A 17473-nucleotide genomic window follows, 5' to 3' on the forward strand; every position below is an offset into this window, starting at 1 on the left:
CTCATACAAATAGAAATGTGGGACGTGAAGGAATGCTGGTCGTTCATTTGCTTGGCTAGTCAAGCATGAGCTATAGTTCATAGATCTTTGGACTTCGATTACAAAGGAAGATTGACTTGACAAATAAAGCCCGAGAATTGTTCGTTGCTCTCAGTTCATATGTATATGGTTACAATTATCTACGTTACCAGTATGCCTATGATGTAGCACCAGTCGGATTGTTAGCTAGTGTGTATCATCTTACGAGAAGTAAGTATGGTGTGGATCAACCGGAATAGGTATGCAAATCAGTCTTTGCCAAAGGGAGGAATCAAATCCTAGAATCCCTTCTGTTTTCTGGATTTTGAAAAGTGCAGATTTTCAAGAACGGGAATCTCTTATGAGTTTCATCCACGCCTGAAACGTATCTTGATGCCTGAAAGTTGGATCGGTTGGCCGCCCCTACGCAAGGAGATTCTATTGCCCCCAATTTCTATGAAATAAAGGATGCTCATTGAATGAATCTGAACTTATAACGACGTAAGATATTCCATAATATTATTACGTTATGTTTTCGATGAAACAGAGTAACTGGACTCTCAGTCATATTCTATTCTGGAAGAAAAAAGGGCTGAATTTCTCTTCCTAAATCTGGAAGATATCATATCTATTTGGGATGAGCAGAGCCGATAGGATGAATCAAAAGAGTTCCTAGCTTTTACCTGATTGATAGGCCTTTGTACCGCGCACATCATTTAGATGGGCCCCGGAAAGCAACGTAGGAAAGAGCTACATTTTTGTGAAAATAGGAAATGAAGAAATGAGAAAAGGGATCAGATTCGATTTGTACTGGATCTGAAATGAATCCTGTCTATTCCTATCCTAAAACCCCTCCACGACTAGACTTCTGGGTCTTTCAGCCAACTGACTTCGGATATGTATGGAGTATGCTAATGATTTTTGAGCGAGAGGAAAGGAATGTGGTGATCAGCTCGATCACTATGTAAGTCATTATATTATATATATCGAATTCTCTTTGATTCCCCAATTGTTCCTATTCATTAGGTAATTCTATCCTGTAAAGCCCCCCTATGGCGTGAAGAAAAGGGCAGACAGCCTTGAGGAAGATCATCCAAAAAAGAAGCCTTTGCTTTTTTGTTATTAATAGGAAAGGTCTACTATGTTAATTAAGGGGTGTGGTTCAGACAGCCTATATTATTGGTCACATTTGAGAAAATGAAGACGGAGGATGTCCAGTCAACCAACGAAGAGAGTATGGCATGGTATAGAATGGAATTGCTGTACCAGCCCTAAAGTGACCAGCGGAGATGACCAGCTGAAGAGTGACCAGAGGAGTCAGTAGATCCGGGTTTACCGTCCATTCCAGACTAAGAATAGGGATGACACTTTCTTGATGCTTTTTCATTTCATAGCGTAATTTAGTACCCAACATTTCAGGTGAGAAGAGTCAACCTACGAGACGCACCTTAGGTGTATTTATTATATAGCTTTCTTTTGATCTCTTTCTCCCCGTATCTTGCTGATGCATCCAAATAGGAACCAGATTGCGCCCTTCTTCGATTAGCAAAGCGGCCATCCAACTTGTAAAAGACAGTGCAAGCTTTAAGGTCCAATACAGTAGGGTCAAGCAAAGCAAGGGATTGAGCTGCAAGAGCTAGGCTTTCAAACGCATCCAAGTTTCTCGCTTCTTGCTTTAGTTTCTTTTTCATTCCGAAAGCGAAGGCAACTCTCTCGGAAGTGCAACTATTTGCCCGTCCTTGCAAAGTTCCCATTCCTTCTTCTAATTCGTATTTGAATCCAACACGACGAAATACATTCAACACGTCAAGTCTTCCTTCCCTTGGCTGCCTAGCCATTAGGTGTAGGTGAGAGGGGCCGTTAAGGCGAGTCAATTAGCTAATACCGCGGGCTTACTTTTCATATGTGGAGGCAACCTTACGTTAAGCACTGGGGCCGCCACAAAGGAAGAGTCTTATATGAAGATATACCATCTTTCAGCTGACCTTTCCCAACCATGCATCGAAATCACGCTAGAAAAAGACTAATCAAGTGCTGTCTGAATGCAATGGCTGACAGTAGAGTCGAACTCCCTACCGCCGCTGCCTTTAACAAGTTGTCCTTTAAGGCCTCGTCTCTAAAGCCTTTAAGACTGTAGCTATCCTCGTGAGGGTTGGTAAGAGCAAGAAGCGTACGAGTAAGATCGAGCAGGAGCAGGCTTTGCACCAGAGCCAGCAGCATAGATAGAGGCGTACCTGGCAGCATCTCGCTTGGCATCCCTTCCATATCTAGACCAAGATCCACCAAGAGCAGAGACAGGCCGAGCATTTGTCTTCAGCAACACTAGAAAGAGTAGTGTGCGTTCTACTAGTCAAACCAGACTACTAGGCCGAGGGACGAGTGCTTTCAGCGGATCTATGGTATCTGGCTTATCAAAGAATCGTTCCGTATGACCGGATTGAGGGTTGAAAACGCATCTTGGAGGTTTTATGAGAAATACTTCAATAAGAGCACTATAACGTGCGTTATAGCGCACTATCATAGCCAATGAAGAGAATTTAGCTAGACCGACCTCACAAGGAATAAGATCAGAGGATTGAGAGAAACTGGAATCCTTGTATGTAACACGCTCTATTGATTCTTCTTTTTTCTATTGGTACGTGTGGCTTTCAAAGAAGGAACGAAGTCCTGGCTTACTGATCGATTGAATGAAGATTGGACCTAGCGCCTAGCGAAAGAAAACCTGTTGACCCTGTTGAAGTTCGAACTTAAGCCTTTGTCGTCCCTTCAGTCCTCCTCTTTCTTTGATTCTACCATCGCATGTATTTCTATATAGAATGAATGAGAAGTCATTCCAGAAATGCTCCTTCTAAAGAGTCTGTTTTGCTCCCTTATTTATGGTTCGTTTCCAATCTCAGTTCAAAAGACAAGGTCATTGTTCAGCGAAATGTTCAGAAAACGGGAGGAATTGACCGGCTGGCTGATCGATATTCACAATTGTCATAAGGAAGGTAAAGCAGTCTCCAAATGAGTGAGACTTGGGGATGGCCGATGCTCGAGACGAAGTAGCAAGAATGTCTTCCATGCCAAACCCATAAGGGCCACGCGAACAAACTTGGATCCAGCTTCAAAATATAATTTCATACTCTAAGATGCTTCATAGCTCCAACAAGCGCGAAAGTCGTTGCGCTAGCGCGCATTTATTTGACTAATGACATATAAAGTCAAGGCTCTGGGCAACGGGTGGTAGGGAGCCTTGAGCATTGTACAAGTGCTTAAGGCCCCTTCGGGCCATGGCCGCAACTCTCATATAAGGCAATTGGAAGCAAGCTACCAGCGCCTATCGGCTAGAACTGGGCTTGGCTTGGTTAGTAGTAGTGCCCGCCCATTCTGTCTCGCCCGCCTAAACATTAATTCTTCAGAGCGGGCCGGCAGGCCGGGCGGACGGGGACCGTCGAAGAAGTGCCTCAACGCGCCGCAGCCACTACTTTGACTCCTTTTATGCAATTATGAACTCCACGGAACTTTCTCGATTCCAACGCAACTTCTCCTTTTGGAGCTGACGTAACAAACTACGCGAGCCTCCCAACGAAGCCAACATAAATCCTATCCGAATCAAAAAAAGAAAAGGCAGTTTCATTATGGTGGTATACCAGCCGCCTGTTCTGGAACTTCCAGTTCCAATCGGAGCATATAGATCCGTAAATGGATTTGTATGTATAGCCACTTCAGTCGTGCTCGTCGTTTCTCGAAAGTATCTTTTTTCTGGGAACATGGTCAACCAGAAATTCTTATGTTCGCGATTCTTCATCCACCGATGCAGAAAATGCATCCGTTTTCCATTCTCATATAAGGCCGGAAAGTGGATTGGCAACAGGTCGGCACGAAGTGATTCATCATGCTCAAACATGAGCCGATCGTTCGTTGGGGACGGTTTATAGATCATCAAATTCCCACAAATGGAATGAGAAGTGGGTCCATGTAAATGATCGAGACCTCGCAAACAACAACACTCCTTCCCCATATTGAGTTCGGAACCCACAGGCAATCGTTGAGTGAACTGTATCTTCTTTGTGTTAGTTGACCTAAGCCGCACCCTTACTGCTGGGGTGGGGCTCGGCCTCCGAACCGTACGTGGGACGAGTTTCTGCCTCATACAGCTCGGGCCGAAGACGGGGGGAAGTTTAGGAGAGATGGGGAGACCCCGCAGCTGCCGGTCGGGGCGGGGATAAGCTTGTGAAGAAGAAAGCCTATCCCCCCAAAAACCGACCCTATAGCGCTAGCGCTTCGCGTTCTTTCTATTCCATCCCATGTAATTCCGAGATAGGCGGCTAATACTAATCTAATAAGTAAAGTAGTCGTCGTCTGACCAATGGGCTCGGACACCAGACCCCTCGTGTGCCCGCCCATTCGCCCTAAATGGAATGGCTCTCTTAGTTACGCTGCGCCCCGACCCGAGTCCCCACGTCCGCTTTTCTCCGCCCGCAACCCCAGAAGTTGGCTTTGCCAACACAACATTAGGGCCGTACCCTTCATTCTATGCTGACCCCGGCCCGGGCTAGCTTTTTGGGAAGCCCGTTCCCACCGCGCTCACGGCCCGGCTGGCCTGCCAGCGGTAGTGGGAATTCCCCCGTTCCCTGGTCAAAGACTTGGTTGGATGCGGGATCTACTCCACGAGGAGCGGTACGGACGTAGATGATATCATCACGACCTCTCTTTTCGTACCGCTAGGGATGCTTAACGCCATTTCGCCAACTGGCGTTACCTGCGCTTTCGTGTCTCTCAGTGTGGTCAGCACTGGGTGTTTCCGAGCAGCGAGGCTTACACCCATTCGCATTAGTTCATCCAAAGTTCCTTACCCTTATGCACGAATTATTGAATAAGCCATCTTCCTATCAAGGGTAAGGAGTCAACTGAGCATCTCAGCGGCGGGATTGAATACCCGGATCGAATCAGAGTTCACGCCGCCCGCCCTGAACAAATAGGAGGCGTGGGCCACAGGTCGCACATAAGCCGCCGGGTCGCACGACAGAAGAACACCCAACATAAAGATGCACACTCCTCCATGTGAAATATTCATCTTCATTGGAGCTTTTTGGTAGTAGTCGTGACCAGCAGCCATCAGCTGTCGGCTCGTTGGTAAGGCGAGAGCTTCAAGCCCGATTTCTGGTGGCGCACCCACCACACAAGCACCACCCGACGAAGGGGGGACGGGGAAAGCTACAGGCCCAAAACCTTCGACCCTTCTTTCTAAATGGAGGCACCTCATCTTGTCATTTCGTCGTTGCTCATTCCCGTTAGGCCGAAGTGTTTGGCGTTTTCTTCTCCGCGCCCGCTCACGCTTCGCTGACCTATCGCGTGGTAAAGAGAAGAAAGTACGAACGAATAGTAAACGGAGCACACCACAGAAAGATTCTAAATATGAGAAGTCCCCCTTGGATTCGAGAGGAGAGAAAGCAAAATGTCCTTCGAAAAGAAGGAAATGAAAAACGGGAACGAAACTAAATGCGGCGGTTCTAGCTCTAGTTTCGGATGGGATTCTCCCAATTATGTCTTGTAATAGATGTAATAGAGTAGGGAGAGTAGGGCGGCTTTCTCTGACCAAGACTCCACTTTTTGCTCCGTCCGTGGAGCGTATGAATTTCCTGGAATGTAGATAGACCAAAAGAGGGAATGAAGGGATAGGAATAGGAATTATAGTACCATTGGAAGAAGGGGCACCTGTGGGAACATCTCTACTGACGAACCATTGAAATAGTACGGGTGCTGCCGTGCCACGAGGCACGACCATAGAAGTAATGAAAAAGAAAAAGTTATGTAGTTGGACCATCTGCTCTATCCGTTCGAGTTTCGCTTCTCTAGAGAAGATGAGACGCTCAAAATGAAAGTGTTCGCAACGCATACCGAAAAGGAATTAAGCCGACCGTTAATGACTAGAAAGAACACCAGGAGCGGTCTGATCAAATAAGGGATCTTTCCGCTCTTAGAAAGATGAAAGAAAAAAAGCAAACTCTCATAGTTCGGAGCCCAGCTCCAACTACTTCTTCGTAAGTGAGGTGAGGTACTTCTTTCGGTTTGAATAGGGGGTCGACTTGAAGTAGCCACGACTTTGGTCGTAGTCAGTTTAAACACATAAATCCAGTCCACTTGCAGCCATGCTGATCAAAATGACGAAGTTGAATTACTTTACCAGTCACTCGCCCTCGTATTAGAAGGATTCTCTCACCCTGTGGTCGACATTCCATTCCTCTTAGTCGTAGTTGTTCTATTTTGATTTGAATGGGCGGGGTCTCCCGAGGTACATACGGCCGGCCCTTCGGGTGTCTCGGTGATACAAACAAAGAAAAGACGAATGGAAATCACATCCCCTATCACTTAAAGCCAATCCTTACCAAAGTAGGAAATAGAATCGAATAATCTACCTTCTTTTTTCCTTCCCGTTGATTCCCCCCGACAATCAAGCTGCACTTCCTTCTACTTTTAACAAGTGGCTGAGAGTTAGCAAGCAACCTTGGCCTCTTGGCAGGAGGTTCGCTGTCCCCCTCCTTCCCTTCCGGCTATGGTATGGGGGAAGGGATAGCATATATACACAGAAGAGAGAGTACGGGGCCTTACCCTTAATTGAGTTTAGACGCGGCTCGAATTGACGCTATAGGCTGTGTTAAGCATGCTTCTTTGACAGAAAATCAGTGTTTTTCCACTCAAAGTTGAGTTACCATACAAACTCAATATCTATAAAAACGAAGGGGAAGAGTTTTTACTGAAGCCGAAAGCTAAAGGAATGGGAGCACCACAATCCACCCAGAGGCGGCCATCATAATCATAAAGGGTTCGTGCGACGGCGGCGGGTTCTGGATAAATCCATTCAATCTGAATCTTTTTTTTCTCTTTTCGATCTTTTTCTTCATTTTTCTCTTCCCATGGAATTACCTCTTGAAAGATTTCCAGAAACTCGAGTCTTATTTCCTCTTCTTCCGGCAGCATTTATCCTTTGAGCGGCATTGACTCTTTTTCTTTCGGTGGAACTTTTCCTTTCTAGGTTCTTCTTGTTATCCCTTTTCCAAATTATTCTTCCCTTAGGGTCGACTTTGGAAGCCGGAACATAGGAGTCATGATGATCCAGTGGGAGGGATCTTCCTCACAAAGCCAGAGATCGCATTAATAGCATTAATTGTAGTGATGGTAGGGAGATGTTGGGAGCCGCAGGCTTCCTCGGCCCAGCATGTTGAGCCCGGAGCGTGACTAGGGAGCGAGCTCTTAAAAACTCCCATTTTCTCGTTGGGGTTCTTAGGAGCTTCCTGTTCATCCGCCACGTTGATTTTCTTCTATGAAATCTTGTATTTTTTGCTTTAAAAAGTCCAGCTTTTGCATCCGTCGCATGACCCGAGCCCCAACCCCCTATTTGAGTTGAGTAAGGCTGGAAGGAATTGGCAGAATTAGGTTAGGTTCCAATGAGGGGGACCAGGTCAAGCAGACGACGACTGACAGGGAGGGGACTAGTCTATGCTCCAGAAATGGAGGCAGAATTTGGATTAGCGATAATGCAAGCAGGGTGTGAATTCTCGTCGAGGGCACTCGCCTTGCTTATCTGTTCTCTGAAGTTCCCTGGTTGTGACCTTCCCGATAGAAGATACACGGATACCTACTCCGACTCACACGTATTGGAAGAGGATTCATATGTCACATCATTCTCACTTCGTTTCGCCTATGATCAATGAAGGTTAAGGATGACGAGTTGACTACTTGGCTCGTATGCGCTTGAACGAGAGGAGTGAGCCTACGATCGTCCAGAATCAAAAAAATAAGAGTTTGGAGCATTAAATAGCTTGTATCCATAGAACATCTGACGTGACATAGATAATGAATAAATAGGAGTTAATATCATCCCAATTGCCATTACAAAAGTAATTAGTATTTTTGTCATTAAAAGAGACTTTTGGCTGGTAATTATTCCAAAAAATACTATCAATTCTGCAACAAAACCACTCATGCCCGGTAATGCAAGAGAAGCCATCGAAAAGCTACTGAACATTGTGAATATTTTTGGCATTAGGATAGCTATTCCGCCCATTTCGTCGAGATAAGCAAGACGTATTCTATCATAACTCGTTCCTGCCAAGAAAAAAAGCGCGGCACCAATAAATCCATGAGAGATTATTTGTAAAATGGCTCCATTGAGTCCCGTATCGGTTATAGAGCCTATTCCTATAATTATGAAACCCATATGAGATACAGAAGAATAGGCTATTCTTTTTTTTAAATTACGTTGGCCAAGGGATGTTGAAGCTGCGTAGATTATTTGCGTTGTACCTACTATGATAAACCAAGGAGAAAATATAGAATGAGCGTGCGGTAATAATTCCATATTGATCCGAACCAATCCATATGCTCCCATTTTTAATAAGATTCCAGCTAGAAGCATACAGGTACTGTAATGTGCTTCTCCATGGGTATCTGGTAACCATGTATGTAGGGGTATAATCGGTGATTTGACAGCAAACGCAATAAAAAACCCAATATAGAATATTATTTCCAATACCACAGGATACGATTGATTAGCCGATGTTTCAAAATTTAATGTTGGTTCATTAGAACCATATAAACCGACACCCAGAACTCCCATTAAGAGAAAAATGGAACCCCCCGCAGTGTACAAAATAAATTTTGTAGCTGAATAGAGACGCTTTTTTCCTCCCCACATGGATAAAAGTAGATAAACGGGAATTAATTCTAACTCCCACATGATAAAAAAAAGCAAAAGGTCCCGAGAAGAAAATGATCCTATTTGACCGCTGTACATTGCTAACATCAGGAAATGGAATAATCGAGAATCCCGAGTAACTGGCCAAGCCGCTAAAGTAGCTAAAGTAGTAATGAATCCTGTCAGTAAAATGGGTCCTATAGAAAGTCCATCTATTCCCAATCGCCAGTGGAAATCAAAAAAATCGATCCATTTATAATCCTCCACTAGTTGGATTAATGGATCGTCTGATTGGAAATGATAACAGAATGCATAGGTTGTTAGAAGGAGCTCTAATATACATATACAAATAGTATACCACTTAATTACCCTATTTCCTCTATGGGGAAGAAAGAAAATTAAAGAACCCGCGGCTATTGGCAAAACTACAATTATTGTTAACCAAGGAAAATCATTCGTGGTAATGACAAGATACATTTGGACCAGAAAAACCCGTACTCAAAATATTTTATTTTCGAGTACGGGTTTTTGTCGGTAAAAAAAAATCAAATGGATTCAAGTGGAGTTTTATGGAACGTATCAATAAGCTAGACCCATGCTGCGAGTTGTTTCATGCCATAAATAAACTCGAACACTCAAGAAATCCGTTGGACAAGCGGATTCACATCTCTTACAACCGACACAGTCTTCTGTTCTTGGAGCAGAAGCAATTTGCTTCGCTTTACATCCGTCCCAAGGTATCATTTCTAATACATCTGTGGGGCAAGCTCGGACACATTGAGTACACCCGATACATGTATCATAAATCTTTACTGAATGTGACATGGGATCTATACATTTTTGAACATCACAAAATTTCGATCTAGTAAACTTATAAACGAATCATATATTTCGATACCAGACGAATCAATGATTTATCAGAATTTTTTTAATTAGTTTACTTCTGGATTGACTTATGAAAGAGAACACCAAGATACTTTAATTTCCTACCTTTTTGCAAGCACGATTATATCTTACGTAGCAGACATGCTAAATTAATCAACGATTATTAGAATTTATATAATTAATACTACCTTTACTTATTCAACAAATTCGATTGGTTGATACGAGTTGATTTTCGATTACGATAAATTGACGAAACAATAGCCAGTCCAATAGCTGCTTCAGCGGCTGCAATAGCTATAACAAAAATTGCAAAAATGGTTCCTTTTAATTGACTCCTATCGGTTGCTAACTCTCCCCTCCCTCCTAACTAGTCTTCCCCCATCATGTCATCTCTTGTAACTTGGTCCTTAGCAGCACTTATTACCGCGAGCAGGCCTATGAATTCAGTACTGTACCCGGTTTACCAACCCTCTAGCTTCTGACTCTTTAGAAGGCTCATTTCTTTCGCTTTAGCTCATGTTCTCGGACCTTGTTGATGGGATGGACTATCTATAGATCAATCGGAGGGGGTTCACCTTTTCCTGTTGCCTTGCTTCTGAGTCTGATAGCGTGAATCTTGGATGTGCTTTGCAACGGAGTGGCGAGGGAAGAAGGAGGCTTTTGAACCTGGAATTGACTATTAGCACTACGACCGGGGAGACTCCTATGTCATTGACCGGGAGCTTCTGAGCCTGGAAATGTCATATGTGGAAGCCCGCGAGGGAGATGAAAAGGTTACAGAAGCTGCATACCCTTAAGAAACTCGGGTTACCCCAGTTATGTATCAAGGAGAGTTTGAATCCTTTGGTGCAGTTGATGGATTTTCCCTAAGAGGTGGGAACTCCCCTACCAGTATTCGTTTCTAGCCGAGAGAAAGCTCGAAAAAGACTGTAAATCTGAGCTTGGATCTGAACGAGAGAGACATGCGTCACACAGTCGTGTTGAACATTGTGAAGAAGCCCAAAAGAAGGGAAATTCACTCATTTCGGTGCTCTATTTGGCTACGAATCTTGCTATGAGAACTCAGGTCCTCGCTCCGAGAAAATACACATATTGAAAAAGGGAAGCTCGAAGAGCTTTCCACCCCACCCCTTTCCAACCAAAGAAGGAGATCGAAGAGATTAGATTTCAGAATCTCCCGCCAAAGTCTTTCTTATTTCCTGTCTCTGGGCTGGCTTGGATAAAGCCTACAATGGAATTGGTGCGCCTCAGTATGATGGTGCTGTCTCAGTTCATTGGGCCGGGTATAACAATTGCTTCTGTCTCAACTTTCTTGTACCACAATACAGATCACTAAGAAAACACTTTGAGGAGCGGGAGAAAGCCGCTTAGATAGGATGATAGCCTGGTTTTTATTGAATATCCTTGATCCTCACGTTGTTATATGAATTATGAAAAGAAGCATTCCCGCACCGAAAGCCTTGTGTCAGTGGTTCCCCTATACTAAGCTTCTGTACTAGACCTTACTTTCTGCAGCCTTTGGCTTACGTTCCCAAGCTCGGGATCGCAAGCCAAGGATAATGGAGCTCCTTGATAGACTTTCACGCCAATTCATTTAGTCAACCTTGGACGAGCTTTTGTTAAGGGATGCACGCCAGGAAGTCAACTCTACGCTTTTGCCAGCATCTTCGTCGTTGTCGTCGGCTTCCTTAATAAGTACCTATTCGTTCCTAGATCATTACCTCAGGGGCTAGAGCTTACTTCCCTGAAAAGAAGGAAAGCGAGCAAGCGTTATCAATACGAATGAGTAATATGACGACTACCTTTCATTAATAAGCGAGTCAGAATGGCTTCTTTCTTGTGCCGGGCTTGAATGCTTACAATGAGCTTCTTTCTGGCCATAGACGGAATTCTCTCTGTTTATTACATCCCGCCAACTTCACCATTAATAACCACTGCTGTGCTTACAATGTCAATATCAAGCCTTGGCCCTTTAGGCCTCGTGTTCCACAGTCGAATTTTGGGATCCGGGTGTAGTAGGCCAAAGTGTTTATCCCATCCCCCATTTGCTAGTCGCAGACGGCGCGCTTTGCTCTTCTGTTGCTTCTAAATGAAGATTTCATGAATCACTTCCTGACAATCTCTTTGCCGAGGTTAGGATGCTTCGCTCAGGAATTGATTGTGAAAAAAGGTTATTGAACAAAGGCTTCGATCGCTAAACTTTCATTTCAACATAGCCGCATACATAAGGAAAGTGAGAGCAAAGTCTACATGCTTTCACTCCCTACCAGTTCTTCATTCTAAATGATTCAGTTTCGGAATGTCATGAAAGATCCAAGGAGAAGTAAGGCGCAGATCTTCTTACCCGAGAGCTAGATAGTACCGAACCTCGCCTAAAGAAGGGTCGAACCTCGTAATCTGACTGACCTTCTGTCACTTACCTTATAGCCACATCATGCACTTCCTTTGAAACCGATGAGAATGGAAGAATAGGGGATGGGTTCAGGGAGCAAATGAATAGCTTTACGGATGTGTGGTAGCTCGAGACAAAGAAGCACCGGGGAAACTAGGTAGCCTGTATATATATTACCAACTGAGAGAGAGCTCGCAACCATGGATATGATAGAGAAGAACAGGAATAGCTCATCCATCTGCTAACCCTATTTATTATGTATGTGGATTCATGGAACAACGGAATATCAGTCAGAAAAGGGGATTCTTTCACTAAACGGTAGGCGAAAAGAGTCTTTTTCTTGTACGGGAAATCCACTAAAGGTTTCGTCTTTGGTTCGTTTTTGAGTGAGAAGTGTTTACAGGGATGGCAATCAAGCCCAGTTTCGGTACGGGCCTGCCCCACTTCTTTGGCACACATAGGCCATCGGTGAATCTCTTCCATAGGATCCATCTGCCCATTTGCCTTGCTCTTTTTGAGCCACACGCTCCCCGGCACGCGGTATGGTAGGCCCGGGTCAGATGATAGTATCTCGTCTCGAACATTTGCTTGGCTGGTAGAGCTGTATGGCCGGTCTTAAGAAAACATCTTCTTCCATCGGTAAACCGCTTCCTATATTGGTTTTGTAATGAAAAGTAGAAGGTGTTTTGCCACGTTCAGGATCCTTGAAATGAACCTGGGGGCTGAACAAGTTCTTCAGCCTATATTCTTTATGGTCTACGGGTCGGGGGACAGAGAGAGCAGACAGTCCAGATTCTATGGTCATTGAATGAGAGTTTCTGAGATTAGGCTCTTTTACAACTGACTCAAAGGTTGAAAAAGAAAGCAAGTCCACCAATAAAGAAGTTACCAAGCAAGCCTTTTGAATGAGAAAATGGCGAGAAAGGCAAGATAAGGGCGGGTCAAATAAAGGAAAGACACTTTGCTGAGGAACGACTATTTTTACTCTTCTAATTGAACGATTGAGAATCCTCGAGAACCTAAACGAAAATGAAGAAGTGAGCCCAAGTCTCCCCTCTCTCCCCCTTTTTTAGCCAACACCATCAACCCCATTTTGAACCAACCATTGGTCAAAGAAAAAAAAGATGATGAATAGAAGGAAAGGAGATCAGAAAGATAGGCGGACGTTTATAGTATAGGTCGGATGTTTTCGTGAGCAGTAAGCAGCAGATTCCCCTTTCTTTTTGGAAAGCGGGTGGCCGCGTGTGAATTCTTTCAAGGCAAGGGGCGGCCTGATTCGACATTGTTGTTGACTCTGATCCGGTCGGAGGTGGTTTTAGTTTACCAGCGCGTAGGTGGTCTAAGTTCCTATGACCGAGTCTTTCTGGCCCCTGTGAACATCTTTTCTTAATGTATTAAAGAGGGCCTCTCTAACCGGTGAAAAGTGGTGGGTGTCCACTAACGGCCATTCCTGGCTCGACTCCGATAACGCAATTCCGGGAGGAGTCGGTAGTTGGGCACTGGATCCCTTCGGACCTGGAGAACGTGTGACGCTGGGTCGGGGTTTGGTGAACCAACTGGTCGCTCCTCTAGTTGAAGTATCGGGCCCCTTTTTCGTTGCCTAGGTTACACCTTCGGAATACCCCATAAGGAAAGCTTAAGCTTCCCTCAATCTTCACTTTACGCCACGCCGACTCCCCCTTCGTCATAAGGCGTGGAATTAGACCAAGGGGAATCTCCATAGGAACTAGTCCCTTAGATTTCGCACATAGGAGATCGAGACATAGCCCCACCCAGGGCTATGGGGAAAGATGTAGATCGATCGCCCTAGATAGACAACTACATAGAGGGGGTCTCTACAAGTCTATATATTCTTTGATTTCGTTCCCCCCCGTAAGATCACAATAGAACAACCAATGAGGTCTGCAAGGTTCACATCTAAGTAATACCCGATCCAATAGTTTACGATATAGATAGATATATATTTAACAAAACTACATTCGAAAATCAGATATTAATAGATATCGGTAGTTGTCCGGTCGTACCCAAACAATAATATTCCAGAGGGAAATGCACCTAAGATCAAATATTTCGAGCCGGCTTCCGTGGAAAATTCAGACTTTCTTTTTGATGCTGCGATCACATAAAAACATAAACTTTGAGGCTCAATAGCTAAATACATGGCAACTGAATCATGAGCCGAGATCATAAAGAGCATACTGCGAGTAGGAAGTGGAATTAATACAATGGATTCAGAAGCATCAAACCTCTCTTGTTCGGAAAAATCGAAACACATCGAAATGGTACCAGCCGTACTTAATAATAGAAGGATTTGGCAGAAATATGTAAAATTATCCCTCCTAAAAAGATTATTCCAGAATAAATGGGCAATAGTTAGGAGAGGTGCGCCGGCGGCGAGCAGAAGCAAGGTTATTAGATACCTCAGGAAAGCCCGGCCAGAACCACACGGGCAAGTTTCCCTGCATGTGGCTCGTCCGTGATAACTTCTTCGGATTTGCGTGAACTAGCGGACCGATCACTAAGTGGGGATGCTCCCTCCAGCATGAGCGAACCTTTTCGGAACTGGTTAGGAGCGGGTGCCACTATCCCAGCCCGGATCCAGCCAGGTTCTATTGATCATGTCCCCTTCCCAACAGTTGTACCCTGTCTTGGGGCGTCTTTGGCTTTACGAGAGAAAGCCCGCCGGAGAGAAAAGTGTTTCTCTTCCCGGCCCCGGTCATACGTAGGTGCGTCCACAGAAGAGAAAAGAGCAATGCATCTTGCTCAGCAGGCCTAGCTTGGAGTGGGAGTGTCTAGGGGGGTAAGGTAAGGAAAGTGGCCGCCAGAGAGGAAGCCAAACCGGCCTATTAAGCGCAGCTAAGCTAATATGCGCCGTAGGTAAGCTCTATTCGGCCCGGAGCATTGATTCCCCATAACGAATAGGCTAGCTCTATCTCTCAATTACCTATCCTGTGCTCGAGAAGGTCCCTCAGTTCCTCCCTCGGCCGCGAGATTGAGTTGTCTTACACGAGACTCGGGATATTCCCCACTCCATGGCATGGCACCTTTAGCTCATCCATTCCGCCCGCCCCGTCCAGACTAGGCGCCCTTTTCTCATTATCATCTACCGCCCTTTCTTTCCTCCCGGCTATTCACGCATGAAGATCGTCGTATGTATGCTCGACTTCGGTTGCCGGTGCTATAGGTAGGAATTATGGCAGGATCAGTCACCCGGGCAAACCAACCCTCCTCCAAGAAGAATTGTGCTATGCCCTCCTTCCGATCCCTATAGAGCGAAAGAGCTGCCTGGTGATCCCTAGGTTGCAGCACGTCCGGTCGTTAACTCCTCGCGCCGCTGCCGCCGTTTCTAGGACCGACCGACGCCTCACCTGCACAGGTACCTACGTAGTGTAGTGTCGGTCGCACATTCAACATAGCGTTCGGACTCATGTGCCTTCCAGAACCAGGGGTCTTCGAGCCTGCTGCGTACGATTAGCCAGCCTTGCGGCGGCAAAAGGATTAGGCGTCCCCCCATGCTACGGTTCCCTGCGGTCCGAACCCGGTGCCGCATTAGGTTAGGGAGCTGGGCGATAATAGCTCCTCCGCATCCCAAAGCGAGCTGCCCTCCTAGGCGCGCAACACTAAGTAATCCAAGCCAACCCACATTACTGACTAACGGTGGATAATCATTTTTCTTAGAGGTACTAAATACAACTCCATGAATGAGCAAAATAGAGGTTGCATTAATGAGAAAGATTTCTGGGGAAACCGCTAAAAAAAGATTGAACATGTGGGAGAGGATACGAACGAATTCTGCTTTCATTTCCCCCGTATGGAGCACTGAGTTACTTATGTGATGGTCTTCGGCAGGCAGGCTTCTAGGCGGCTAGGATAGTCAGGCTCGCTAGACCAGCAGCCAGACCAACAATGAATGTGTGGTGATTCCACACCAGGTTCCATAAAATAATGGAATGTAGAAAGGGGATGCTAAACAAAAAAGGAGTCCATGAATCAAAAATAGAAAGAATTCCAAACCCTTTCTTCTCCTATAGAAGAGAATTCCATGAAAGATGGATTTGATAGAGTCAAGGGAGAAGTAAGCGGTGGCTGAGAAATAGGAAGATAAGAACCACAGAACAGAGGTGAGTCTTATGGGTCGATCGTCGACCGTCGGAATTCCTCGTCAGTGAAGTACGAATAGAATTCTTTGTAGATGGAGGCGGTAGCCCCCCTTTGTTCGATATCTCGAATCACGTGGTTTAGGCTACCTGTAAATATATTTCGTTCAAAACTTTCTCGGATTGAGCTTACGGGTCGAATCTTTGCTTCGAGAAATTCGAAGGCTTCTTGTCGAATATCACCGTAAAGCGCAACATTCAGAATTTCCCCGATTTGGGGTTCCAGCATTAGCGTTGAGAATCAAAGATCTTTACAAGATCGTTTTTTAGTTCCATCATATGGACTTGGAATATCTCGTTTTGGAGAGTGCGAGAGTAGTGGTTCGCATTCACAACACTCCCCAAAGTTTCGCGTACCAGTCATATTCGCCTGGGTTGAGCTGTGGTGGTAGCCCAGGGGCGAGTTGGGGGCTTCCAGAGCCCATATATCGGAAAAGAGTTTTCTGTGTCCGCGCTTTGTGCGCGAATGTTTGATAAGGCGGCTTACGCCGGAGATAAAGGTTCCGGCTCGAGAAGCACGTTAATGCCAAATGAGTCCTCGGTCTAGCTTGAGCTTGATTCCAAGGACTCCACAGAAAAAATGAAACCAGAATCAAAGGTCTGGAAATAACAGCAGCCCATGAACCATTGTAAGTACGTAATAATATAAGATGGATATTATCCATCTTACGAAGGGTCTTACCAATAAAGTCATAATATTCAGAAGATTGGCTTTCTTCATGAGACTTTTTAATTTCCAGTATCTATAAATGAGAGCACTGTGAGCTATATCCGCTTCAACAAGGATAGTAGTCAGAATGAAAAAGGTTATCTTCTTTCTTCGATCGGAATACGGATGAGATCAAAAAGCCATCATTGGGGCAAACGATGCAATAGCTTCGGTTAAAGCAAAGCCCAAAATGGCATAACCAAATAATTTGGTTTAGCTAATGATGACTTTCTAGTCACGGAATGAATCGACGAGGAACGAAGTCCGTTTCCAATACCGACAGCAGCTCTCCCGCTGAAGCAATTGTAGCAGCGGAGACGAGACTCTCCTTTAGGTGCTTCAACTGAGGGATAGGTAGAAGGCTTATTTAAGATGTCATTACTAAACCAATCTCTCATTCATATTTGGTAGTAATGGCTGGCTCCCCCTTTCAGTGGAAGGTCCCGTAATATTGACAGGTGTTCTTCTAGTGTTTCGTCATCAAAATGAAGAAAAAGCATATTCGTCATCCAACGGAAGTGCTTTTTCTTTTCGACCGTTGGACCTTTTTTTCTCAGCCTCCTCACTAAACACAAGAAAGAGATAGCTCCATCTCTCGATATTTTGATTGACTATTTGAAGTGACTCGACCG

At 45.0% G+C, this 17473-nt stretch overlaps 3 protein-coding genes across 3 annotated transcripts in view; all 3 read right to left on the reverse strand.

Annotated features, from left to right (window-relative positions):
- Window positions 1–6513, reverse strand: part of LOC132291098 (cytochrome c biogenesis CcmF C-terminal-like mitochondrial protein) — an 8529-nt gene extending 2016 nt beyond the window's left edge. The window contains 4 exon segments of the mRNA XM_059790224.1: window positions 1–3399; window positions 3402–3499; window positions 3501–4082; window positions 5028–6513. The exon segment at window positions 1–3399 is cut by the window's left edge and continues 2016 nt beyond it. Coding sequence (XP_059646207.1) covers window positions 3338–3399; window positions 3402–3499; window positions 3501–4082; window positions 5028–5899 — 1614 coding nt within the window. The 5' untranslated portion in view covers window positions 5900–6513 and the 3' untranslated portion in view covers window positions 1–3337.
- Window positions 6514–6654: 141 nt separating this feature from the next.
- LOC132291097 (NAD(P)H-quinone oxidoreductase chain 4, chloroplastic) lies at window positions 6655–9291 on the reverse strand. The gene has a single exon (XM_059790223.1). It carries the CDS (start codon window positions 9173–9175, stop codon window positions 7775–7777), a length of 1401 nt encoding a protein of 466 aa, XP_059646206.1. The 5' UTR covers window positions 9176–9291; the 3' UTR covers window positions 6655–7774.
- A 3867-nt stretch (window positions 9292–13158) lies between these two features.
- Window positions 13159–17467, reverse strand: LOC132291099 (NADH-ubiquinone oxidoreductase chain 2-like). The gene is made up of 2 exons (XM_059790225.1): window positions 15590–17467; window positions 13159–14395 (listed from the first exon to the last, which is right to left on the reverse strand). Exons 1-2 carry the CDS (start codon window positions 15775–15777, stop codon window positions 13969–13971), a joined length of 615 nt encoding a protein of 204 aa, XP_059646208.1. The 5' UTR covers window positions 15778–17467; the 3' UTR covers window positions 13159–13968.
- Between the last annotated feature and the right edge of the window lie 6 nt (window positions 17468–17473).

The sequence above is a fragment of the Cornus florida genome, unplaced genomic scaffold, assembly GCF_030987335.1.
Source record: "Cornus florida cultivar Cherokee Brave unplaced genomic scaffold, ASM3098733v1 CherokeeBrave_3.0.0_Hap2_scaffold_312, whole genome shotgun sequence".
NCBI classification, from domain to species: Eukaryota; Viridiplantae; Streptophyta; class Magnoliopsida; order Cornales; family Cornaceae; genus Cornus; species Cornus florida.

Excerpts from the sequence above, each read along its gene's own strand:
- LOC132291097 (XM_059790223.1), bottom strand. The coding sequence starts at position 9,175 with ATGTATCTTGTCATTACCACGAATGATTTTCCTTGGTTAACAATAATT.
- LOC132291099 (XM_059790225.1), bottom strand. The coding sequence starts at position 15,777 with ATGAAAGCAGAATTCGTTCGTATCCTCTCCCACATGTTCAATCTTTTT. Across the intron at positions 14,396-15,589 it reads CTTGGATTACTTAGTGTTGC|GTATCTAATAACCTTGCTTC; the intron begins GCGCCTAGGAGG and ends GGCTTTCCTGAG.